Here is a 27,379-nt window from a genome sequence, read left to right as displayed (position 1 = left end):
TCCCGTCAAAAAGAAAACTTTGAAGTACTCCTATCGAAACAGTAATAAATAAATAAATTAAATGGTCATGGCTCTAGTACTTATTGTACTTTTGTTTTGTCATTGTTAGTAGAACATTATTCATATTTGTGTTCCCTTGGAAAGTATTGTGGTGATATCATTTTTGCTTCTGGGTACCCAGTACTAGTCCAGTGTCAATTTATTTAATGCAGTTTGAGACATAAGGTCCCCTCCCCCAAATCTGCGTATACATACAGAGCTCAGAAAATAATACTGCTAAAATGCTGCCATGGGGCTGGGGTGCCTTGCTTTATTCAAGCCTTAGGCCAAACTAGAGGCCATTGTCACAGCTGCCTCAGATCATAAACTTTAAAAGAAAAGTGTAGCATTCATGTTCCCCCACAGCTCATTCCAGAGCTCACTTGCAGCTAAGTATGTGGCAAAGGACTGCTTGAGACAAAACAAATGAGGAATGCCAACTGTTTAGGGCAAATCATATAAGCTTACATAAAGAACATCACTATTGAAAGAAAAGGCAAGGACATCAGCATTCATGGCACATTACCAAAAAGAAAAAAGAAAATACACCACTACCCCCCCCCAAAAGCAAACAAGGACACAGATATCTTGAAATAGATGCACACACCATCACAAAGCTAGACACATCCTAGACTTTTAAGTCCTCCAGCAGAGGACGCTCATGTATCAGAGGAATGCTGGCACTATCAGAACTGAGGGAGAAGTGATTAGGCATGATACAACTTACACTGAGACCAAAGGCAATCCAGTTTTGTCTTGTGCCAGTTCTTTCATACTTTTTGAACGGTGGTGAGTCTTCCTTAAAAGGGGAGGAAAGGAATCTGATTCCTGCACCCTCTGATAGTGCACACGTTCTTCGGATGTGTATCTTTTGCTTCCTTCTAATTACAAATCAAGTGTTGCATATTTTGTCAGCGTTCCCTTGCCACCTCTCGAAAGACCTTGGGATTAGAATTAGCTGAACCATTTCACCATGTACCAAAGACTGACTGCTTGTTTCTTTCAGATATGTGCATCGCTACTGCAATTTCTCTCCTCATGATCCTCATCTGTGCAATGGCCACATACGGCGCATATAAGGTAACGCATGGCTTATGGCCCCTTATTCATTCAGTCGTAACTATCCCTGCATGAAAATTGAATACATAAAGCTGGTAGGCAAAACAGCTGATAAGTTTGTGGGAAAATAACAAGCTGTCATATTTACAGTGCCTTAACTGGGCATGTGAAAAAACACCTATCCCTCCGAACTCCCATGGCAGGGCCAGAAGGGTCTTAATGTTTGCAGCCATCTGCCTGTTAAGGCATTCCAGATGCTAGAAAATATGTGGAAATATCAATACAGGGGTGCCATTTGGGGAGAAGGGGTCATGATATGACTGACTTTTAATCTAAGTCTAATGAAATATTTATCTTTCTGATATCTCTTTGTCCTTATAGTTTGGTTCTTTTGTGAACTGCTTTGAACTCTCTGGGAAAGTAAAATAAAAGTGTGTTAGAATTTTCTAGATAACCATTAAGTTTCCTCTTTCTCTCTCTCTCTCTCTAACGTACAGCAACATGCAGCCTGGATCATCCCTTTCTTCTGTTACCAAATATTTGATTTTGCACTCAACACCTTGGTCGCTATTAGCATTCTTGTGTACCCAAGCACAATTCAGGATTACCTGCAGCAGCTGGTAAGTCCCTTTCCCCCATTATTCATTGCTGTCCTTGAGAAACTAAGGGCAAAGCTTTGCAGCACAGTTTGTTCCTTTGTTCTAAACAAAACCTAAGGGAGGTTTGGACGAATCATGGTTCTTATCTGCCATAGTTTTGGCTTTTGCAAAAACTCTAATATTCACATGTGAAAATGCCCCACAGCTTTTATGTCTGTATCTAACTAACTCAGTATCCAATCAAGTGCTTCTGCTAGTGCAAGGACTTCTGCTTGTGTGGAGAATCCCCAGAACAAATCTAGGACATGTAGAATTACATGGTGACAGAAGAGGGAGGAAAGGTTCTGTTGCACAGCCAAAATCCTTGTGCTAGCAGAAGCGCTTCATTGAATACCGCCCCAAATCTTAAAGAACCTTATGAGGTATCATTAGAAAAGTCAGTCTGACTTTGTTACATTTTACCTGCTTGAGCATAGCCCTGGGTTTCAGAGCATGTGCAGAGTTCTTTGCAGAAGAGAAGTCCTGGGAGAGAACATCTTTGCCTCCCTGGAAATGTCTGACCAGGAGTCCAAAGTGGAGGCTAAAGCCTCAAATATTTGTGGGACTCTTGAGATCAGTAAAAACTGGTATCTTTTCTTATTGTTATTTTGAAATTGACCCAAGCAAGTGCCATTTTTGGTGTCAGCGGACCTTTGGCTGACCATGAGGTTGTTCCGTCTCCTAAAAGACTCTAAACTTGGCATTACAAAAAAATCTATCAAGCCATTGTTAAAAAAGAACTTGATGATACCTGGATGTTTGTTCAAAGACACTTTTCATACTTCACAGTGGGGATCTGAAATCCCCAAATGCTCTAGGGGAGCTATATTAGAATACAAGAAATTGTCAAAGCAGACCAGATTAGACCACTACTGTCTACTGTGACTAGCAATGGCTTTCCAAGGTCTCAGCAAATGTCTTTTCCATCTTTGGCTCCTGCGTTAAGCAGGGGCTTGAACTCGATAGCCTGCAAAGCCATCTTCCAGCTCTAAGATGGGAGATGCCAGGGACAGAAACTGAACTCTTATTGCTTACAAAGCACCTGCTCTACCTTTATGGTTCTTGTTAAGTTGTGGGTGAACATATCAGACGACACAGCGATTCTTCAAACAGCTCTTGTTTATTCACAGACCAGAACAGAACTGAACTGAAGGGTTCAGTCAGCCTGCTTATATAGAGCTCCAGTACAACGTAACTGTAACAATTTTCTAAAACTATCCAATCACTGAACGTCACTTTCGATCCCTTATTTGCATAACTATCTACAGTATCCCGCTGCTGGCCCAGGGTGAGAACTTCAGTACATAACAGTTCTTCTACATTTGACAGCAGGGGGAAATTTATTATCACATTGTTATATTACACATTTTTAAAAATCGCATCATGGTATTATACATTCAAATATATTATGCATATAGATATGTCCATGGATCTTTACAAAATATTAATTTTATAGCTTTATCCTAAAATATTTATTTATTTCGTAAAATCTATATGCCGCTTTATTGTATACAAAAATCTTCAAAGCCATTTAAAAAATACATTTTAATGCATTTGGATACATTTTGTGAGAACTGCATTAAAAAAACTTGGAAGGGCAAAAGTCCTAATAAGTCCTAATAAAAGAATGTGAAATGTAAGGCTATTGTGCTACGGACTGCTTTTCCCCCTCTTTAAATCATTGAGCGCTGGAAGTAGACCGACACACAGTGCAATCATGCTTCATGATGCATTATAAGGCCAATGTAGTTATGAAGAGGAAGAAGGATTAAAAGAGACAGAGCGCACACTGCTCCTTGTCCCTTATATTTAGTTTTGCTCTGATCCTTAATTGCCAACCTGGTTACCATATGTGGACTTGTTTGTTTTAAACCCACAGGAATGCTGAATTAGCTCATAGACGGAAGAAGGAAAATAATGCAGTGCAGAATTTCTGTTTCTGTCCCCTCCAGAGAAATGTCTCTTGCTTCTTAATTCCCACCCTGTTCTCCATTGGCATGGGGTGTTAAATTCTCACTTATTTTATTTATTTTCTTCTGTTTATGAATTTCTTCCCATAAAATATCTAGAATGGATTTCACAGTAAAAAAATATCAACGTTAAAAATAATTTCATATGTAAAAACAATTTCAAATCAAATAGAGATATGGACTGTGATAAAGATTAATGGCTGCATGAACTGCAATAGCTTCATCAAGCATAAAATTTGAGAAACCAAAGGTCTTATTTACAGGATGTATTGGGATTCATCGTATTAAGCACCCCATTCATAGTAGCAGTGAGCTTAATGATGTGATACTGGAATGCAAGCACTTACTTACAAAACACTTCGCTCAAGATTTTATTTTTCCCTGTGGCAAGCGTTCTTAAAAAGCGGAAATGGCTCCGACTCCCTCAGGGATTGGAAGAGATTTGGGTTTTTGCTGAGCTTGGATCCTGGCCATTCTCCTCTTTTGTTCATTTGTTTTTGTTTATAGTAAGTGCATGAGCTGGGTTACTTCAAAGGGAACTTTTACTAATGACAGGGTGACAATGGCAAGTCAAAGTCCTGCTTGTGCTAAGTTCCTTTTTCTTATTCTTTCCCTACAAGGCTGATGTTGATACATGTTCATTACCTAGAAGATACAGGAGGTATTCTGCCATGCCCTAAGACAGGGGTCAGCAACCTTTTTCAGCCGTGGGCCGGTCCACCGTCTCTCAGACCATGTGGTGGACTGGACTATATTGGGGGGGGGGGGATGAATGAATTCCTATGCCCCACAAATAACCCAGAGATGCATTTTAGTTAAAGCACACATTTTACTCATGTAAAAACACCAGGCAGGCCCCACAAATAACCCAGAGATGCATTTTAAATAAAAGGGCACATCCCTGACTTTTTTCTGGCCCATGTAGGACCAGTCTGGATAGTTGGCCTTGGTGAAGATTTGACGTTTTCATCCCCCAAAAGTTTTTGATTTGAGTTTCTCCTGAAATGAGGCTCCATTTTAATGTTGCATTTTAATCTTGCTTTTTACGTTGTAATTTAATAAATTGTTTTCATACCTGGTGTTAGCCACCCTGAGCCCAGTCTTGGCTGGGGAGGGTGGGGTATAAATAAAATTTATTATTATTATTATTATTATTATTATTATTATTATTATTATTATTATTATTATTATCATTGTCAGGGGTTCAGAAGGAGAGACACAGGAGGGGGAGCAAATGGAGAGTGAGGAGGAGGAGTACGAGGGGGGCGCAGGCAGTGACAGTGGCCAGAGTTATTCCACAAGCCTCTCTAGCGAATCGGAGGACTCACAGAAGGGAGCGCCGGTGGCCAGAGCAAGGGAGATTCCAAGGGAGAAACCTCAAGAGGGAGGGGCCAGCGGGGAGTCTCTGAACAGCAGCTGGAGATCAGGGCCAGCGTCTCCACCAGAGCGCAGTGGGGAGGGGGAGTCCCAGGAGTCGGGACCAGTGTCCTCACCACCAGAGGGAGGAGAGGAGTCAGGTTTGGCAACACCCACATCAGGAAGCGGGGAAACGGTCAGAAGGAAAGTCACCGGCTGGGCGCGCGCGCCAAGTTCAAATGTACAGGAGCGCGGCACAGCGGGGAGCCCGGGAAGGGAGCCAGGTCCTAAAGCCCGCCGGAGGGAGGGGCAAGACTCAGGAGGCTCCGCGTCAGAGGAGTCCAGGAAGGAGGGAACCCCAGAGGGCAGAAGGACCCAACGCAGGAAAGAGCAGCGCAAGAGGTGGAGCCGGGCTAGAATCTTAAACTGGTGTGGGTGGAGCAGTGAGTCAGAGGGGACTTAGCCGGTCTAGCGTTAAGACGTGGGCCTGCGCGCCCAGAGCTTGGAAATGGAAACTAAACTTCAATAAAGACTTTTGTATATAATATCCACTGGGCGTTGGTCCTCTGTGAGCTGGGACCTAGCGGCAGTCCTGACAGTAAGTCCCCTCTCCATTTTCACCAATTTTGCAACCTCGTGGAGTGCGGGAAAGCAGCGAGGGGTGAAGATTGGTGCTTCGCGAGCTCACGAAAAACAGGGAAATGACTACCGAAGAGAGGATAGCGAGTTTGCAAAACGCAGTGACGCAGTTGACTGCAGAAATTGCGGCTTCCAGAAAGAAAGAACAGGAAGCAGCTGCTGCCTGCCAGGATCTGCGAACCAGGTTAGAAGTGCTAAGTACACAGAGGCTACCAGCCACCAGACCAGAAGGGATTGGGCTGGGAAACAGAGGAGGGAGCCTGGTATCTCACTTCAATGGGGACCTGCAGGAGTATCCTAACTTCAGAGCAGATGTGATTTATGCATTGCAGCTGCTTGACAAAGACTTTAAAAATGAGGGAGAGAAAGTGGGATTTATTATTTCGCATTTGCGGGGGGAGGCAAAATCGTGGCTGCGCAATCTATGGAGAGACAAGGATCCAGCCCTCCAAAATGCGGCTGCCTTCATTAAAGTGATGGATGCGTGTTTTTTATCTGAGATTGATGTGGATATCGCTAGGAGGGAGATTCACGGACTAAGACAAGGTAAAGCCACTGTGAGGCAATATCATTCACGTTTTTTCGGATTGGTGAATGTACTAGCCTGGGAGAAAGAATCGCCTGCCGTCAGAGACCTGTTCTGGGAGGGGTTGAGCGGAGCTGTGAAAGATGAGATCGCAAGGGGGGGAAGACCCCAAACCACCAAGGAAGTGGTGGAACGGGCACTCTCCATTGGGGTTCGGTTGGAAGGACGCCCTTGGGGCAGGGAGGAAGGGCATTTGGGACGCACGCCAGCGAGAGGACTGCCTCCCTTCCCCAAGGAGGCGGCGCGCGCTCGATCCATGCCTCCGCTGGGAGGGGGAGAGGAGCCGATGGAGATAGGTGGTGCTAAGGCTCACTCCACAGTCGGAGCCCTAACTCCGGGAGCAGTCAAGATGAAGCCTCCTAGAGGAACCAGGAAGTGCTACATCTGCGACAGTGCTCAGCATATGGCAAAAGAGTGTCCCCAGCGGTTTCACAAGCATACTGCAGCCGCAGCGACAGTAACAGACGCAATTCAGCAGAGGGAGTCGCAGCAGGAAAACTCCACTGTCTGGCTGGAGATGGCGTCTCTGGGGACCAGCCAGACAAGTCAGTGAAGCAATCCCCAGGGATCTTACAGCCCACCGACCCCCTCCCACCCAAACCAGTAGTGCAGCTCACCGCATCCCTTCAGCTCCCCAATGGGCTACTTGTGGAAATTCCCATCACCATCGACTCGGGGAGCAATGCAGATTTTATAGACATGCAGTTCCTCCAGCAACATGGCATAGCCCTTCTGCCAGCGGCGGTACCTCTGAAAGTCGTCACAGTGGACGGCAGGGAGCTACTGGGAGGGCAAGTGCTACAGCAGACGCCGCCAATGGTGATGCGCATTGGAAACCACCGTGAGGTCATCAGCTTCAACGTCACCCGCCTGTCAGACACGCCCATAGTGTTGGGAATGAGTTGGCTGGATAGGCACAGCCCGGCATTAGCTTGGTACCAGCGGCAACTGACCTTCGGCTCCTCTTACTGCGCAGAACACTGCATCCTGGCGGACTTGGAAGATGAGGGGCACGAGGATGGACCACAGCTGAACTTGGGCATGTTGCAAGCGGTGCCTAACAAATACAAGGAGTTTTTGGAGGTCTTCTGCGAGAAAGAGGCGGATAAGCTGCCACCCCACAGACCCTACGACTGCAAGATCGACCTCCTGCCCGGGGCGACGCTCCCGACGGGGAAACTGTACTCCATGTCTGAGGATGAATTGCAAGAGCTCAGGGAGTTCATAGATCACAACCTGAAGCGGGGATTCATCCGGGAGTCCAAGGCGGCAGGAGGCAGTCCCGTGTTCTTTGTAAAGAAGCGGGACATGCCCCAAAAGAGGCTGGTCGTTGATTTCCGCTTCTTGAACCTCAAGACCAAGCCCTCAGCATTCCCTATGCCCAAGATCGATGACCTGCTGGCGACGGTGAGGAAGGGTCGCATCTTTACCAAGTTGGATCTGCGCGGAGCGTACAATCTCATTCGCGTACGGGAAGGCGACGAGTGGAAAACAACCATGTTTACGCCGCTGGGCACTTATGAATACAGAGTTATGCCTTTTGGATTAAAAAATGGTTCCCACTGCTTTCAAGCCTTCATGCATCATGTCTTGGCGGGTCTCCTCTACAAGAAGTGCGTCTGCTTCCTGGATGACATCCTAATCTTCTCGGAATCGCCGGAGGCTCACGAGAGAGATGTTAGGGAAGTTCTGCAGAGGCTGCGGGAGCACAGGCTGTACGCCAAGCTGGAGAAGTGCCAGTTCGACAAGACGGAGGTGGATTTCTTGGGCTACAAACTGTCCGACAAGGGACTGGCTATGGACGGTGCCAAGGTACGTGCAGTACTGGATTGGAAGAGCCCACGCAATAGGAAGGAAGTACAGAGGTTTGTCGGTTTTGCCAACTTTTATCGCAAGTTCATCAAGGGTTTCGCCATGCAGACAGCGGCCATCACCGACACCCTCAGTTCCAAGAAGAAGAGGTTCATCTGGACGGAGCAGGCAGAGCAGTCCTTTCAGAAGCTCAAGCAGCTCTTCGCTTCCGAAGAGAACCTACTGCACGTAAATCCCAGCAGGCCCATGAGAGTGGAGACGGACGCCTCAGACAGGGCCGTGGGAGCCGTTCTGTTGCAGCAAGACCACCAGGGGGACTGGAGGCCGTGCGCTTTCTACTCCAGAAAACTCAGCAAAGCGGAGCAGAACTACACCATTTGGGACAGGGAGTTGCTGGCCATACATGCAGCCTTCAAGGCGTGGCGGCACTTCCTCGTCGGAGCCAAGCACACGGTGCAGGTCCGCACAGACCATAAGAACTTGGAGTACTGGCGCACGGCGAGGTTCCTGAACCAGCGACACATCCGCTGGGCGGAGTTCTTTGCAGATTTCGACTTCAGAATTGAGTACATCCCAGGAAACAGCAACGTCTTGGCGGACGCGCTGTCCAGAAAACCGCAGTATCTGGAGGCAGAGGCACCGGCGGCGGCCAAGCACATTTTCACACCACAGGCGTGGGCATGCGCGTCAGCCACGGTGGACCTGGACGCGGTGCGCCGCGCGCTGCAAACGGACTCGTTCGCCCGAGCCAAGATGGAGGAGGTGTGCAGTGGCAAGGCGAGGGGCGACGAATTCCAAGTGCGAGACGGCCTGCTCCTACGCAAGGGAGTCCTCTACGTACCAGGAGACAGCCTCCGCGCGAAGGTCCTGCAACAGCTGCACGACGCGCCCAGCGCGGGGCACTTCGGCAAGGAGAAGACGGTGGACTTAGTAGCCAGAGACTTTTGGTGGCCTAAGATGCGGGGGGATGTCGCGGACTAGGTCAATAGGTGCGACACCTGCCAAAGGGCTAAGCCTGTGCACCAGCCGCCGGCGGGCCTGTTGGAACCGCTACAGACACCGTTCGTACCGTGGGAGAGGGTAGCCCTGGACTTTGTCACAGATCTACCCAGCTCAAGGGGCAAGACGGCAGTGCTCGTGGTAGTGGACCTGTTCACCAAGATGGCCCACTTCATTCCGTGCGCGAAGGTGGCCACGGCCGAGCAGACCGCTAAGATGTTCATAGACCACGTGTTCAAGGTGCACGGCCTACCACAGTCTATTTTGTCCGACCGGGGGCGCCAGTTCATCTCCAACTTCTGGCAAAAGCTGATGGGATTCCTGAACGTCAAGGTCAGCCTGGCGTCGGCGAGACACCCGCAAACTAACGGGCAGGCGGAAAGGGTCAACGCCATCATGCAGCAGTACCTGAGATGCTACGCGAACCAGCAGCCATCGACCTGGGTGGACTATCTACCGTTGGCCGAGTTTGCCTACAACAACACGAAGCACGGGTCCACGGGGGTGACCCCATTTTTTGCCAACTACGGGAGGCATCCCAGAACCTTCCCGGGTCTGGACACAGTGCGGGAGGGGGAGCCACAGGGAGCAGAGGAAGTGGCAGCGGAGTTGCAGGAGATCCACGAGCAGCTCAGGAGGCAGTTAGAGTTGGCAAAACAGGCTTACAAAGTGCAGGCAGATCGACACAGGAGGGTTGGGGAGGACATCCAGGTGGGAGACTGGGTCTGGTTGGCAGCACAAGCAGTTCCAGCCAGATCGTTAGCCAAGAAGAAACTAGGGCATAAGCAGCTAGGGCCTTACCAAGTAGAGGCGCAGATCAACCCAGTGGCCTTCCGGTTGACACTCCCGGAGGGTTCCAGAATGCACCCGGTCTTTCATAGATCAGTGCTCACGCCCTACAGAGAGCCCCACAGGTTTCAAGCACCGGGGAAGGCGCCAGACCCGCTCAGAGAAGCGCCCAAAAAAGGGGGGTCGCCGAAAGGGGAGCCACTTAATGAAGCCACTGAGATTTTAGACTCAAGGTGGGGGGAGGACGGGATTGAATATCTTCTCGCCACGGAGGACACCCCGGCCAGCGCCAACAGGTGGGTGCCGGATTACGCAGTGGAAGAGCAGTTGCTCAAGGAAGAATTCCACACACTTTTCCCGCACAAGCCTATGCCGGCGGGCTTTTTCGAGGATTGTTTGTTCACACCCACACTCTCGGCCAGCACTTTCCGGGGTTTCTCGTCAGCTGAGGACTCGGCTCCGGGAGGCAGCTCTCCGGAGGGATCACTTTCAGGTTTTGGCACGGGGGGATCTTATTGGTGGGAGGACCAACCCGAAGTGGGCTGGCGCAGAGACATGCCGAAGGGGCCCTGGGAGGTGGATCCCCATCAAACAACAGGGGGAGGAGGGCTCTTGGGTGATTTGGGGTCGAGCGCGGATTTCGAGCACACCGCGCAGGAGATGGAAGCGGAGGAGGTCGTCGTCGACGAGCCCATGGGGGACTTCCCGGACTTATCTCGATGGTTGCAAGCCTCAGGGGACGAGCTGTATCCTGGACTCACCCCTACAACAATGGAGCACCCGGAACCCGCACCGGAAGAGGGGGAGGGGGGAAGGGGGGGCTTCGAGGGGGGGATGGATGTCAGGGGTTCAGAAGGAGAGACACAGGAGGGGGAGCAAATGGAGAGTGAGGAGGAGGAGTACGAGGGGGGCGCAGGCAGTGACAGTGGCCAGAGTTATTCCACAAGCCTCTCTAGCGAATCGGAGGACTCACAGAAGGGAGCGCCGGTGGCCAGAGCAAGGGAGATTCCAAGGGAGAAACCTCAAGAGGGAGGGGCCAGCGGGGAGTCTCTGAACAGCAGCTGGAGATCAGGGCCAGCGTCTCCACCAGAGCGCAGTGGGGAGGGGGAGTCCCAGGAGTCGGGACCAGTGTCCTCACCACCAGAGGGAGGAGAGGAGTCAGGTTTGGCAACACCCACATCAGGAAGCGGGGAAACGGTCAGAAGGAAAGTCACCGGCTGGGCGCGCGCGCCAAGTTCAAATGTACAGGAGCGCGGCACAGCGGGGAGCCCGGGAAGGGAGCCAGGTCCTAAAGCCCGCCGGAGGGAGGGGCAAGACTCAGGAGGCTCCGCGTCAGAGGAGTCCAGGAAGGAGGGAACCCCAGAGGGCAGAAGGACCCAACGCAGGAAAGAGCAGCGCAAGAGGTGGAGCCGGGCTAGAATCTTAAACTGGTGTGGGTGGAGCAGTGAGTCAGAGGGGACTTAGCCGGTCTAGCGTTAAGACGTGGGCCTGCGCGCCCAGAGCTTGGAAATGGAAACTAAACTTCAATAAAGACTTTTGTATATAATATCCACTGGGCGTTGGTCCTCTGTGAGCTGGGACCTAGCGGCAGTCCTGACAATCATTATTACTCATGTAAAAACACACTGATTCTCAAACTGTCCATGGGCCAGATTGAGAAGGCAATTGGGCTGCATCCAGCCCATAGGCCTTAGGTTGCCTACCCCTGCCCTAAGATTATTGGGACAGGAATCTTGTTGTTGCAATTTTACACTCTGAAGTACCACATACATTAGAGGAAGGGAGGTCAGGAGATGTCGTGATGGCACGTGGCAAGCAAGCAAGCAAATAGAAGCCAGGCGGAGGGCGTGGAGCTGCAAGCTGGCGAGGAGCAAAACTCTCTGCAGGAAGAGAGCTATGGAGGGCAACTTGCTCAAAGTCCTCACTGGCCAACCCTGGCACCTGCCCATAAAAAAGCAGAACTTCTCTCCCTTAACTATCACCCGACAGCAGCCATTCCATCGGGCTACCTCAGTTGGATCATTAGTGATTGGATGGCCACCTGTCATGGATGCTTAGTTGATATCCCTGCATTGCAGGGAGTTAGACTAAATGACCCTCAGGTCCCTTCCAGCTCTATGATTCTATGGTTCTGTAAGCTTTGCCAAAAAGATCGCTCCCTCAAATGCTTCCTGCCTCTGAACTGTTTCTATGCCAGGGGCTCATTATGCACCACACTACTTAAGAACTGGCATCTGAGTTTGTTTTCTTCCTCTTCCTTCCCTGGCCCTTTCACGTATGTGTTGTGTTTTTTAGATTATAAACCTGTGGGCAGGGAATGTCTTGTTTTAATTGGCTCTGGTAGCTTTTTTGGTGGAAAAGCGGGACACAAATACTCTAATTGTGGGGTCCTTACAGTTCTGTCAGTGGTGGTTAAGAGCGGTGGACTTGTAATCTGGTGAACCGGGTTCGCTTCCCCGCACCTCCACATGCAGCTGCTGGGTGACCTTGGGCTAGTCACACTTCTGTGAAGTCTCTCAGCCCCACTCACCTCACAGAGTGTTTGTTGTGGGGGAGGACGGGAAAGGAGATTGTTAACCGCTTTGAGACTCCTTAGGGTAGTGATAAAGCGGGAAATCAAATCCAAACTACTACTACTACTACTACTACTACTACTACTACTACTACTCCTCCTCCTCCTCCTCCTCTTCTTCTTCTTCTTCTTCTTCTTCTTCTTCTTCTTCTTCTTACTTCTGGGTACCACCATGGGGTCTTGGACATGAGCCCCATCTGCACAGTGGTTTTTCCCAGTGGATCTCCCTGTTGATCACTACAACTACGGTAGTGATCACTCATCAGTTTGCCCAATGGCTGTCATCTGAAGCCACGTACTTCTCCCTGCAGCCGCGTGTAAACAAAACTCCACACATGGTCCAACTTTCAGTTGGGTTTGTTTTCCCAGCTTCAAAACAAGGCGGTGCTTTTATGTAACCTAGCTGAAGAAATTCCACATTTAGTTATACAGCACTGCCAGTAAATGGTTGCATCAGTAAATATTTCTTCATGTGTTTAACATGTGGACCTGCCACACATCTGGACTGCCCAAATATTCAGCGGCAAATCATTTGTCCGTTCATCTGCAGTATAGATTAAGACTTTACTGCTTTTCTTGTCCCAGTCATATATTTTAGCACGATCTTGATGTTCAATTGCTTCATCTTTTTGAATTCTGACTTTGGGGCAAGTACTGCTTTGTATATGGACAGCATAAACACACACAAATTCCTACATAAATGTTGCCAAATCTTGGCAGTAACTTCCTAGTGAACTAAGTGGATGATAGTGCTGACCCACTAAGGATACCCCCCCAAAAGATTTACCATTGACCCAACTACATTTTGTAGGAATCATTCTGCATTCCTTTGTGCTCTGATCTTATTGTGCAGTCAAAGGTTAATCCACTTTTTACCAGTATCACTCCACATGGTTTTACTATTTTCGCGGTTCAAATAACACTCTTCAACATTCGTGTGTGAAATACAGTATCCTTTACTTGCTTCTAAGCCGGCAAAGTGATGGTGCCAGTTAAACAGGAGCTTAGTTGCAACTTGTTTTGCTTTCCCCAATGACCTTAGGTGGTCCTTGTCCGCTTAGTCCCTTCTTTTTAACCCACATTCTGGAAACAAGGTGTAGATGTGAGTAAGTTGGGAGGGGAATAATCTTTTTCCATAGGTCTGGATGTTTATAGGGAGCCCTTGGACTCGGCTACACTGGCAAAGAAAAAGTGCTTTATATGCATTCTTTATGCATTCTGACACTGTGACACCAGATGGCGCTGTGGAGTTCCATTTTTTGCCAACCCGATTTCTCATACAATGTTTGCAATGCATTAAACCGAAATGCTTCTTTGATATGTGTAGATCCAGCCCTTGTTAACAGTCCTGTGCGGTACCTTTGAAGATCAACCAATTCAGGCTGCAATCTTGAACACACCTCAGTGGTCTTATTTCTGAGTAATGTATGGTTATTGTGGCATTAGCCCTCATTAGAAATTGGGGTGGTGGGGACCCCTTCTGAAACTGTGCTTGTGCATCTTTCAACCTTACCATGGGAGGTGGCAGACTTCATCTTTGCACATCCTTAACTCAGGCTGCCCCAGTATAGTCACATCCATTGTCTTAATAAAAAGAGAGTATGTTAAACAGATGAAAAGGTTGCTTAGGGTGTGACAGGCAAGTAACTTTATGTTTTGGTGTGTAAGGCTTTCAGATAATTTTCCTTCTGCAGAGGCAAAGCCAGAAGGGCTCAAAATACTAGATCAGAACAAGAGTAAGATGTATTTTTTTTAAAAAAAAAAAAAAGAAAGAAGCCGAGAGCAGAGTTGTGTAACATTTATCTCCAATCTGCTACACGCCATCTGGTGAGATGAAACCATTGGAACGCTTCAATGAAATTCAAGAAGAAGAAAACTTCTTGCCAGCAGCTGGCAAAAAAAGAAAGAAATTACTGCAAACAGGAGTATATATTTGTCTTGATTCAGTCTGAATATATTTGGCAATAATACCAAAGAATTAACAATAGCTTCAGAAACTCTGGGGAGAAGTTCTTCCATGTCCCCAACCCCTAGACCCAGACATTATTTCACGGCACAGGGAAAATATTAGGCCCCACAGGTAGGCCCCACTGGTTCCCTCGCAGCTGCCCAAGAATGCCATGTGTTGACCAACAGGCTACCAATAAATAAATAATGGCCTTATATTGTCATGCAAAGTATTCTATAACGAGAGAGGTGCAGGATTATTATTACTAATTTTTCTTCTTCTTTTTTTGCAGCCTGGTAATTTTCCCTACAAGGAAGATATTATGTCTGTCAATCCCACATGCCTCATTGTGATTATTCTGCTTTTTATAAGTATCACCTTGGCTTTTAAGGTAAGCATGTATCTATAGAAACAAAGTTGTTGGAATGCATGATCATTCATCTCCCTGTGCAGCAGTAGTTGTGAACCCAGGAAGACTGAAAAAAGCAGGGGGTCACAGAGACAGTGACTTAGAAAACACCATAGCTACCAGAGGGGCTGGCTCAAGAAGGAGAGACCCTCACATTTCCTGAGAACTGAAGTTGGCAGTGGGTCTTCCTTTTGGGTCTTTTCTCCCTGCACTTTCATGGAAAATTCTTTTGAAGCATCCCTGAGCTTCAGGGGTAGCTATGCAGATAATTACAGAGTTGAGATCTTCTATAGCAGTGGCAGGGGAGCTTTTGGACTCCCAACTCTCATCAGCCCCAGGCAGCAACGACAGTGGTCAGGGATGATGGGAGTCCAGCAACATCTGGAGGGCCACACTTTCCCTATCCCTGTTCTAAAATTCCGTGCCTGAGCAGAAGTTCCCATGCTGCTTTTTGGATTGGATCCATGAAATAGCCGTTCCAAGCAAAGCATTGTAGAGGAATCTTCAGGAAGCAGAAGAGCATGTTCTCATTTTGAAATATAACCCACGACTACCTGCAGTGAGTATGCACCAGGGGCAAATGATTGCCTTTTGTCTAAATCTTGATTGACTGCTCTAGCGAGAGTCTGATAAGCAGCAATCAAGAGTGTGAGAAGCTGCTGTTCCTTAGCCCCACATTCCCAATGGTTGTTGTAGAAATATAATGGTTAAATGTGTAGTTGCCCTGTGGATTTGCTAGAATGAGCCACCAGCTGTGATGCACAAGTTAGCTAAGCTTGTACTGTATGGTTGGATTTTCGGTCCCATTTACTTCAAGAACATTAACTGGCTTAAATAAAAGTTTTCTGTCATAACAGGTTTTGCTGTTCAGGCTGAAAGTAGGTCAAGATTATCTCATTTATTGGACTACCCTTTTGTTACTTGGAAATGGAAAACCCTTCAACGGGCAAAAATGGAGAAAGCAAGACCAAGGCTGTTATTTTTTAATTGGGAAGGTGGACATTAGCCTATATGTCCATTATAATGGCTGTATCGTTTTTTGTTCCTTTGACTTGCTAAGTAAGAGGTACAAACTTGATGCATAAGTTCAATCAGCTTCTGGTATTCTCATTTGCATTCCTTGTGTTTTGCATAAACCATAAATGTGCTCTGCAGATTTATGGATTCTGTATAATGAAATGAAATCCATAATCAAGTGCAGCATGTCCTCCACCATTGATAGATATAGCAGATACCAACATTTCCAGGAAATGAAATGAAACAGTACTTCATTTCAATATTTCTGAGTTCATTCCCTTTTCCTAATAACAACACTTGTCAAGTAGTAGAGGCAGTCTGACATAATCATTGGGGATAGAAGCAAAGGACAGGTATCTTGAAAATAGACAGAATGGCAGAAGTATAGGCCCAATTTATTTCTGCTGGAAAGTTATTCAGCTTTTTAATTTCAAAGAGAGTTGAAGGCGATTTGAAAGCAACTTCCCTTCTCATTGTGAAAACAGCATCGTTTCCCCAACAGGTTTTGCAGGGTTGGATTTTTAAAAATACCTTCCAACTATGTTAACCAGAGGCAAAAGTGGTATGATTGTTTACACCACAAGCAATGACCCGCTCTTTCAAATCACCCAGCGTACTGTAAAATATTATCTGTATCTAGACATAATTGGAGCAGCTAAATGTTGCCTGTAGTTCTTCAAACACACCTTCTACCACAATCCCCAAAAGCATCCTAAAATAAAACCTTTTATTTTTTTTCTTAGAACATATGTTCTTAATTTTTTTTATACCTTTTTCTTGTACTGTCAGACTGGAATGGGTCATCTGGAGCCAGAACGCTCAGCTTTATAAATGGAGCAAGATAATATTTTCAAACAAAATGGAATGGAGTTTTACTTCTATCCTGAAACACTGCAAAGTCAATGCAGAGTAAAGAATTTTGTCATGGCCTTGATCAGCCCCATTCTGCTTTGCATCTAGACCATTCTCTTGCCTTCCATTTTGTTTGAATTTTTGATGGTTATCTCCCATTTCTTATTATGACTTTGCATTCAGTGTATATCTGAATTATCACAGAGTTTGCCCTTAGCTTACGTCAGCTGTCACCCATGGTTTGTAGGCCTTGGGCGGATTTGAATGCTTTAGCAAATGCCATGGCTTTAATCTTTCCCGCACCCAATGGACCAGCAGGCTTCCCTGAGAGACAGAAAGAGATAAAACATGTGTGCACACACTTCACTTTTACAAGCAATCTGGATAAAAGTCTGTTCAAATAAGAATTAGTCTGAGCCTTGAAAAGCACGTAGAGCTGAAAGAGGAAATCACTCTTCCAACTTCCTCCTTCAGCTCTATGTACTTTCCCAGTGTGATTTTTCTAGAAAGAGGGGTGCTGGAACTCACCAAGAACATCTCCCTTGTTTCTCTTATAATGGCAGTGGTGCCCACCCAAGAGGTGCCGGAACTGAGTTCCAGCTGGGGAAGAAAGCCCTGTACTTTTCAAAGGAGAAAAATGTAACCTTCCACACAATCTCATTAGGTCACAGGTGAGACCTCAAGGGTACCACCAGGTGATGATGATTCCTGACCCCTAAGTCCGGGGATGACATTGTAGTTTACAATAACAGAACTACTGAATCTTCTCTTTATTTTAAATCCTGGTGCAACTCTCATTACTGCACAGTGAAGATGCTACATTTTCAAGGCATTAATGATGAGATAGTCTATGGATGCATTTAATGTCTTTTTAATATGGTAGTGTTGGAAAGTATTGCTCAGTAGCTAGAGGACTGTGTTCAGCTTGGTCAGTCAAAAATTAAACAAGCTTTGGAAACCCTTGCCAGAATACATGACTCCTCAGACTTAGAAGATGACAAGTGCTCTGGCTAGCTTCTTTTTAATAGTCTCTGCCAACAAAGATTTCCAACTTTGTAGACCAACAAGTTCCATGACTGAGATGTTCTTTGTAGGAAGTTCTAAGTATTTTTTATTCAATATATTTCTTCCCCTTGCCCCATCCTTTTCTTTTAGGGTCGACAACAAGCATTTTCCTTTCTGTTTATACACAATATTTCAGATCTTTGAAGACTTGTTGGCTTTTTCCTCCGTCCTGCCACTGTTATCTTCTCTCCAATATAAACGATTGATTTTACACAATTTAAATCCCAAACTCAAAAGTTATGATTGCTCTTCTACAATATACTTTTGGACCTGAAAATTTGTCCACTTAGAGGAAAATAATATTATTTCCAAGTTTTGGCCATGCTTCTGCTAAATGCACTCTGGAATAGGATTATGTTTCTTTGTAACCATATTGCATTGCTGACCCAGTACCATTTGCAGGGAAAGTATAAGCCTCAACTCATTTTCTCAGCAATGCTATTTTTAAGCCACTTACCCCGTTCCCTCTTATACTTGCTTGTATGAATTTTCGTTCCTCCCAATTTCACAAGGCCTGCATATTGAAAATTTGTTTTGAATTAGTAAAAGTTCTGCCAGGCAGGGGGAAGATTCACATGGGCCCTTCAAGGGGAAAAAAAGGGGCAAGGAGCAGCTATTCTGTTTGAAATGTATGTCTGTCTTACTTTTATTAAAGATTCATTTTAAATTTGCCATTGTTTATGAGCCAACAAATGAAGCCCACTCTGTGTTAGAAGCCCTTTAAAGCCTTGTAAAAACCAAACCACTGGATCCTATTAATCTTTGGCAGGCAGCAGAGCACTGCTTTGTGGTTTCCTGTACATAGAGAGTGTTTTATGTTTGGCCATCTCTACTTTCTTCTGCTGTATTCTTTCTTTGGAAAGGGGGAAAAAAGACTTTTACCACATTGCATTTGCTTAAACCAAAGATGAAATTGCCCCCCCCCCGGCCCCACCCACTCTGCATTTACTCTCAAAAACACAGAAGCATTTGAAACAAAGTATGACCAATTAATTTTTTTTATACTCATTATGATATATAAGGTTACAGTCATTTTACAACTGGGAAAAGGAGGGTGCTACTAAAATTGAACTAAATAATAGGGAGTTAAATTATGCAGCTCTTTAACTGTATTCCAGGGTATTTGCCATAGTTCCTTAGAAGAGAGTGTACAAGTTCTGTTTAAAATGCAATGTATAGACAGTGACGGCATGCTCTATTCATTTATGTAAAATATTAAAAGGGCCCAAGGACCTGATGATGTTGAAATTTCATGTTCTCAATTTATGTAGCACTAATAGGCTCATTTGCGCTTCGAGATCCCCAAGCACCCCCAAGAAATGAGGCATAGTGACACAGGATTTTAGTTTAAGTTATTGGGCAAAATTTAGGTCACAACTTTATTGAATAAAGAATGTGAGTGGTATTGGCTTAGGCATTGGAATCACCAGACTATCGGATTCCCAACCGCTTTCACAGTGAATCTGATAACAAGGGTGAAACACCGCCAGCAGGAGAGAGACCACCTTTGCAGATGGGCTTGAGCTCCCCGCGGTGCCCCCGTGGGGTCCTGGTATGGCCCGAGGCCCACCGCTAGGACAAGACCCAGGCCAACCCCTGATTCCTTTAATGCAGCGGTTCTCAACCTGTGGGTCCCCAGATGTTGTTGGACTACAACTCCCATCTTCCCTGGCCACTGGTTATGCTGGCTAGGAATGATGGGAGTTGTAGTCCAACAACATCTGGGGACCCACAGGTTGAGAAACACTGTGTTTAATGGCATACCCTTGAGCTTGGAGGGGTAGGTGATGGCCCCCACTTCCTCTCCCCACCATTGCTGATCCAATGCCTAACCGCCAAACCTTACAAAGCTATGACGATTGCTACGGTGGTAGGTGAAAACTAAATGGTCCTTCCAATTTGCTAGATGGAAAAATTACTACCAAGCCCCCATTACAAAACAGGCGACCAATGAAGACCATAGCAAGGCCAGACAAACCTAAATACAGTGGTACCTCGGGTTAAGTACTTAATTCGTTCTGGAGGTCCATACTTAACCTGAAACTGTTCTTAACCTGAAGCACCACTTTAGCTAATGGGGCCTCCCACTGCCGCCGCGCCACCAGAGCACAATTTCTGTTCTCATCCTGAAGCAAAGTTCTTAACCTGAAGCACTATATCTGGGTTAGCAGAGTCTGTAACCTGAAGCGTATGTAACCTGAAGCATATGTAACCCAAAGTACCACTGTAAAGGGAGGATGGGCGGGGGATCTGCTGCGTGAAGTCAAAGAAGACCGACAAATGACGCACAGGGTTATAGATTGTTCCCCGGCCGCCCCCCAAGCCAAGAAATGGGCTTTAGGACCCAAGCAACCAGGGAACAACCAACCGGAGTGGAGCAGGGCATGGCCCTGCCCACCCCAGCAGGTGGGGGGGTGCTCTAAGGGCCCGAGTGCAACGCGATCCCTCTTTGATGAGGAATCGATTTCACACATTATACAGATGGCCGGTTCAGAGGTAGCACTAAATGATATCTTCGTATTACATGAATAAACTGCAGTTAGCCTCATATTTGTACACCTCCCACTCCTTCCTAGGCGCGCAGAAGAGAAAGCAATCAAAATCTGTTGCTTTCCATTTTAAACTAACCAGAGTTCCCCATTATATCCGATCATTACATTCACAGAGAACTTTGGTAAATTTAAACCAAGGCTATTTCATTTAAACCAAGCAGAATCAAACCATGATTTATAAACCTGGCTTGATCACTAACCATGTTTCGTAAACTAACTGGAGTTTCCCAACTTCCCACATAATCTAGCTGGCTTGAAACCAGAAGCAGATGTTTTTCTTTTTTTGTCTGGCTCGTGCCAGAGGGAACTGGAAACCCAAGGCTTGCCATGGTTTGTGCCCATAATGCTAAACCATAGTTTAGCATCACATCCGAACTGGGTCTGTATGTATTATCTGAGTTTGCCGCAAGGAGTACATTCAACAGTGAGGTGTAAGATACACATGCTTTCAAACAGATTCATACTTTAGATGTACGGTTCAGTGGGTATATATGCATGGCTGCTTCTAGTTTCCCATTAATAAATGAAATTAATTCTAAAAGATAGCAGGTTCTGACTCCAAATAATAGTATTTCAGGCTGTTAAGGGGACAATGGTTCCTCCTCACGCTTTGCACCTTCTTATGTTGAAAATGCTTCTATGTAAAAATAGAGAGAAGACGCTGTGTCTAGATCTACATCTTTTTACTTTACGTTTCCTGGCACAATTCAAAGTGATGCTGACCTTTAAAGTCCTAAATGCCCTCGGCCCAGCCCAGACACTGTGGTCCAGCTCCAAGGGCCTTCTGGTGGCTCCCTCCCTGCGAGAAGCAAAGTCACAGGGAACCAGACAGAGGGCCTTCTCAGTAGTGGCGCCTGCCCTGTGGAACGCCCTCCCATCAGATGTCAAAGAATCCTATTTAGGGAAGTTTTTAATGTTTGATCTTTTACTGTGTTTTTAATATCCTGTTGGAAGCCACCCAGAGTGGCTAGGGAAACCCAGCCAGATGGGCGGGGTATAAATAATAAGTTAGTAGTAGTAGTATTTTATTATATTTCATGCTGTTTGGTCTGCGGCTGTTTGTTTGTTTCTACTGATTTTATTGTTTATGGCTTTTAACTTTGCAAGTTGCTCTAAGTACCGTCATAGGGATTGAAGTGCAGAGTATTAAATATTAAAATAAAACAAATGAAAATATAAAGCACATAATTGCTGCATGCATGTATGCATTGCTGCATGTGGAATAAGCATACATAGCAATTAATTGCAACTGAGTTCTTCTAAGGCTTCCTTCCCTTAAGCAACATCTGTCATTCTGAGCATGAGTGGCAAACATTTGGCATCAACCTCTGTGGTTTTTATCCCTGCTCATCCATGAATAAACTCACTTTGTGACCCTCAGACAAATTGCTGACTCTCAGCTTTAATTCGTGGCGTGCAGAAATAATTGGCTGCTTTTATATTTCACAGTGTTCTAAGGAGGCTGAGTGATCTAGATTGTAGAACACTTTGTACTTTAGAAGGCTGATATTCAGCCTTTAATAATGCTTTTCTATAATTCTTTCATAAGAACATAACCCCACAACGTTGTAAACGATCCATATGGGGGCGTTTGACGCTTTTCTCCATCTCATTGATCATTCTGGTTGCCCTTCTCTGAACCTTTTTCAGCTCTACAGTATCCTTTTTTTGAAGTGAGTTAACCAGAACTGTACACAGGATTCTAAGTGTGCTCTTACCATAGATCTGTATAACTGCAAGTGAAAATTCACTCCCTTATTTTTGGATAGGAAAGGTATGCACTGCAAAATAGGTCAGTGACTCAGCCTAATGGTTTTTCAGTAGAATAAAAGGCTTTTCAGGACAAATCAGCAGGAAATTTGCTGGGGCAAAATGAGTTTCCATTGCAAGGGCTCGGCATATGCCTGTGTGTGTCCAAGACTTTTGGCTAGCATACTGGTTTTAGCTGCTCATCTTCCCAAGCACACATAGGTGGTGTCTCTGGCTTCCATTTGCCTGGTTGTGGGCGAGCTGGTGACCTCCTTGGTTCGGAAAACTTTGTTTCCTTAGTTTATATGGAACTACTATGAAGTAACAACATGCTTTGGGGGCTTAGCTGCAAGCACTGGTAGGTGGAACAATAGTGACTCCAGCAGCAAAGGTTTAAAAATGTTTGCAGAACAGTGAGAAGCCTAGGTCGCTGTGATTTTAATATAACAGTTGTAATTTTGTTCTAATACATTGGCTCGGGAGCAACTTAAGCTTAGCATTCCTGCATTTTTTTGGTTATGGCCTACATCTGGACTTCCTTGGGGAAAAGGTAAAGGGATATGGATTTGGACTCTCTGAACTCTGCATTTTCTGGTTTTGTAACATTTTTAAGATCCATCCATCTTTAGCCTTTGCCTTTGAGAGCTTGGCTTAAACACAGCAATCCTATGTGTGTCTTTGTCTACTCAAAAGTAAGCCTCACTTAGTTCAATGGGACTTACATGGAAGCAAGTGTGTATAGGATTAGAGCCAAAATCTAGGGTTGTGCAAGATTGGTTTGGACTCTGATTGGGTGCTTCAGAAAACAGATTGCCTTAGTCGGACTCCGTTCAAGCCTGCTTCATGTTGAACTCCCAACCCCATTCACTGCAAACCACAGCTATAACTTTTTCTTTTCATGGAAGTGGGTAAAATTTGCAGGCAAATTTTCTAGGGTGGATGAAGCCTGCCAAATTGTAGGCAAAAGAAGCCCAGAGGATTTTGTGCTGGGCACCTTGTTTGGAGAGGAATAGCTAAAAGGGATTTGCTTTCCAGGAAAAATCTTCCATATAGATGACAAGCCGCCCTGTTATAATGGAGCTCTCCCCAGGCTTGTGTTTGGTTTCCTTCCCCCATACCCACTCCTAGTATGTTTAGAGACGTGACTTTTGCTTTAATGAGATCCTTGTCTGCAGCATTTTTTGACATCAGGATAGCTAAGGTGCAGCAAAGTATTTCAGGAGTCCCTGCTTTGAGTTGTCCTGCTTCATAGAGATTCCCCTTCATCTCTCAGAGGCCCCAAATCCCTCTGAGGCATCGTGCTTCACTCCAGATATACATCCATACCAACATCTGTTAAGTCTTTTAAAGCATTTAAAGCAGCTGTGCAGATAAGTCTATACAGGTGGAATAAATCCACATAAATTTTTAGAAGCCTCCCCGTTGACATCTTCAAAAAAGGACTTACTACAGCATTTTTCTCCTGTTGAGGAAGCCTTGCCTTCACAATGCATTTGCCAAACATGCCTGTCAATGATTTGAACACCAGTGCATTGAACCCCTAGGGAAGGGGCACATCAAAAGAGTCATGCTCCATGACATCCATGGGGTAAAAAAATAATAATCCACTAATAGAAACTCGAGGACTCTTCCAGCCTGCAATCAATTTGGACTCTCCATAGGTGACTCAGCTTTATGGTATCAAAATGTTCACCTGTTTTGGTTTTTTGCTACAACCAGTTAGTGTAATTGTTGTTGTTGTTGATACCCTGCCCATCTGGCTGGGTTTCTCCAGTCACTCTGGGCAGCTCCCAACAAAAGATTAAAAATACATTAAAACATCAATCATTAAAAACTTCCCTAAACAGGGCTGCCTTCAGATTTCTTCTATCTGGTAGGAGGGCGTTCCACAGGGCGGATGCCACTACCGAGAAGGCCCTCTGCCTGGTTCTCTGTAACTTTGCTTCTCGCTACAGATAGGTAGCCGTGTTGGTCTGCCATAGTCAAAACAAAAAAAAATCCTTCCAGTAGCACCTTAAAGACCAACTAAGTTAGTTCTTGGTATGAGCTTTCGTGTGCAAGCACACTTCTTCAGATACAGATCTTCAGATGTATCTGAAGAAGTGTGCATGCACACGAAAGCTCATACCAAGAACTAACTTAGTTGGTCTTTAAGGTGCTACTGGAAGGAATTTTTTTTGTTTTGCTTCTCGCTGTGAGGGAACTTCCGGAAGAAGACACTGCTTCAGGTATACTGGGCCGAGGCCATTTAGGGCTTTAAAGGTCAGCACCAACACTTTGAATTGTGCTTGGAAACGTTTGGACAGACTACAATAAAATAAAACAAAATCAACTTCTTAATCATCACGTAGCATGTTGCAATGAAGAATGTGTGGTAAAGAAAATCTTTTACAAATTCAACACATCTTCTTTCTCTGCCTCTTCTTCCTCATGTAGGCTTACCTGATCAGCTGCGTATGGAACTGTTATCGATACATTAACAACAGAAACAACTCAGATGTCCTGGTCTACATTACTACTAATGACACAGCGGTAAGGAAGTCAAAATTAAATGGGGCTCTGACGGCCTTTGGGTGTGGAATATAGCCATGAAACCACTTTCTTGTCTAGCCCATTGTTGCTGCTGTTGACTTCTGTTTCCAGTTACTTTGGCGGATCCCCCATTTCTGATGCACTCTGGATGATGTTAGCACCTAGTACAGGTACTGTAATATCCTCCAGACCAAATGCCCCATCAGTGCATTGCTGTGGAGAAAGCAATGTCTTGCTTAGCCACATTGCAAACTGCTGCTTTCCAGAGCTGATTCACACAAACAGGATAGGCAAGCGTGATTCCCTCTCGTGCAAATTGCAGCTGAGTAATGAAGGGCTGTCAGCCAAATCAGTCTTTTTGCAAAAGAGATTAGAGTAATTTATCAGCTGTGGTTAAATGGAGCCTCCTCTCAGGGCTCAGAGGCAATATGCTTACTTCAGAACACCATTTGCTGGGGCGTGTGAGGGTTCAGCAGGTTCAGACACAATAGGAAACAAGGGTTAAATTAACCCTGGAGGTGTTGAATTGCAGCGTGATAAAAAGGGAGGGGGCAGCATGAGAACCAAGTGCGCAGGCACAAAACTGATGCATAACTCCACCTAGTAAAACCATAGTACACCCAAGAGATGTTCAGTTTGCAGTCTTTTACAACCACCAGGCACAGACCTGTGTCTGTGCTATCCATGTTGTTTTGTGGAAAACAAGACAACTTTCAAAGAGTTCTTGACTCTCTGCCTGCTCCAAGTCCTCTTCCCTCCTTAAACATTCTGTGGTCCTTGGAATCTAGGAAGCCCTGGGGGAAGAGAATGTGTCACAGTGACAAGTCCCTACCCCAAACATTGATGCATCCTATTCCGGAACATTTTAATGTCATTTCAGTAATAGAGCTGCTTTGTTATGACTAGGACCTCTGATGGTCCACACCAATGTGTTGGAAGAATCTAAGGTTTTCCCTCACAATCTCTGCTGCAGATGAGGAGCTACCAGCCATTTTCTTGGATATATTATCTTAATGAGTCCCAGATGATCTTGCTGCAGCACAGTATATATTTTATGCAACTGTATCTGCTAAACGTATGCTGCTTGCCTAAAGAGGGAGCCCTTTTATTTTCCTAAAAATAATAGAGGACTTCTGTAATTGGGCAGCCATATACCCGTGCACATGGAAAATGTACAAATGTGCGCTTAAGAATGTTTTGGCAGCGCACCGAATTTGAGGTTATAAATTATCTCAGGGCGGTCCAGCTTCCATCTGTAATCACTCCAGGGTGGTTTCTAATGGAAATGCTCATAGATAAACATTTAGGTTGCTTCCTGCCCAGGCGAAGAGGGAGGCACTCTGGAGTCTACTTCTTGACAGATGATAATGCATTAAGGAAAGCTTAAACAAGCGGCACATGGCCTGTGTGCTTCAGACAGAATCTCCAAACCATGTTCTGATTTGTAAAAACCAGAGCAGCGTGCTTGTACAGTATTCTAAGAACAACAATGTTAATTCAAGACATGGTTCTCCCCAAGTGGCAGAATGAAGAATACAAGGTATGGGGTCCTTCTCAGAATAGTGGCATGTTCACGGGTCTGCTGCGGGGGCTAGTGCCTGCCATTGCTAATCACAGGCAGTTCTGTGGGCAGAACTTGGCATGGGACCCTGCTCTTGCTTCTGAAGTTTTTGTTATTTTTCTACTGGGATGATTTTATTCGCACTTATTAATCACTTTTATTTGCAAGACTTAACCCAAAGTATTATGTACAAAATAGTACAAAGTTTGAAGCTGGTAACAAACCGAAATAGAATAAAAACCTAAAAACACATTTGTACATCTAAACGACAGGTCTAACGCATTCTACCCACTGAAAGAGGCCACAGATATCTAGAACCCTCCAAAGCAGCCTTTCTCAGCCTGTGGGTCCCCAGGTGTTGTTGAACTACAACTCCCATCACCCCTACCTAGCAAAGCCAGAGCTCAGGGATGATGGGAGTTGTAGTCCAACAACATCTGGGGACCCACAGATTGAGAACCGCTGCTCCAGAGTAAGGGCCAGAGCCCTAGGTAAAGAAAGAAAGAACTGTTTGCCTGGTGCCTAAAAGTAGATAGCGATGTTGCCAGCCATACCTCCCTGAGGAGAGCATTCCTTAAGCAAGGCGCCACCACTGAAAAGGCTGGTTCTCATGTCGCCATTCACCACACCTCCCTTGTAAGGGGCACATGAAGACGGGCTTTAGATACTGAATGCAGGATCTAGATTGGTTCACATCTCATTGGGGTCCTGAGCCACACAAGGCTTTATAGGTCAAAACCAGCACTTTAAAATGGGTTCGTGGTTAATGGAATGGTTTCATTGAATTGTATTTTTAGTGTTTTGCCTTTTGGGGTTTTAAAATTTTTTTGTAAGCTACTAAGAGGCTGTTTTGTAATAACTCACTAATATGCCAAATCATAAAAATGACAAATGGAAGGGGCATGCTTGCCTTTTTCCATACTTGTCCCCACCCCCTTCCACTTGCATTTAATTTGACTGCACAGGCAGAGCCTCATAGCTCCCTATGCATGATGCAGCAGCCCCATCAATCTGCACTAATCTGTTGGTGTCCCTGGGTGGTCTTTTAATATGTTTGTGTAGCCGCAGATACATCACCACAATAGGGCTTGGGGGGGAGGGAACCTAAAGTGAAGCAGGTGGTCAGTTTAATGACCTGGCCTCTCATGTTTCTCCTAAGCTCTTGACTATTTGCTCCATTACAATGCTTGGCTGAAGGAAACAAAGGTTTGCTGCTGTTGCTAGCTCTTCACAGC

General features: G+C 45.7%; 1 protein-coding gene across 1 annotated transcript in view; it reads left to right on the top strand.

The window, feature by feature from the left end:
* Positions 1-27,379, top strand: part of LAPTM4B (lysosomal protein transmembrane 4 beta) — a 65,886-nt gene that overhangs the window by 33,678 nt on the left and 4,829 nt on the right. The window contains exons 3-6 of the mRNA XM_083749831.1: positions 1,046-1,119; positions 1,596-1,718; positions 14,700-14,798; positions 24,488-24,583. Of these exons, the coding sequence (XP_083605957.1) occupies positions 1,046-1,119; positions 1,596-1,718; positions 14,700-14,798; positions 24,488-24,583 (392 nt within the window). The remainder of the gene's footprint in view (positions 1-1,045; positions 1,120-1,595; positions 1,719-14,699; positions 14,799-24,487; positions 24,584-27,379) is intronic.

This window comes from Podarcis gaigeae (genome assembly GCF_964106915.1).
Source record: "Podarcis gaigeae genome assembly, chromosome: 7".
Taxonomy (NCBI): Eukaryota; Metazoa; Chordata; class Lepidosauria; order Squamata; family Lacertidae; genus Podarcis; species Podarcis gaigeae.
This window is presented reverse-complemented; position numbering and strand designations above follow the sequence as displayed.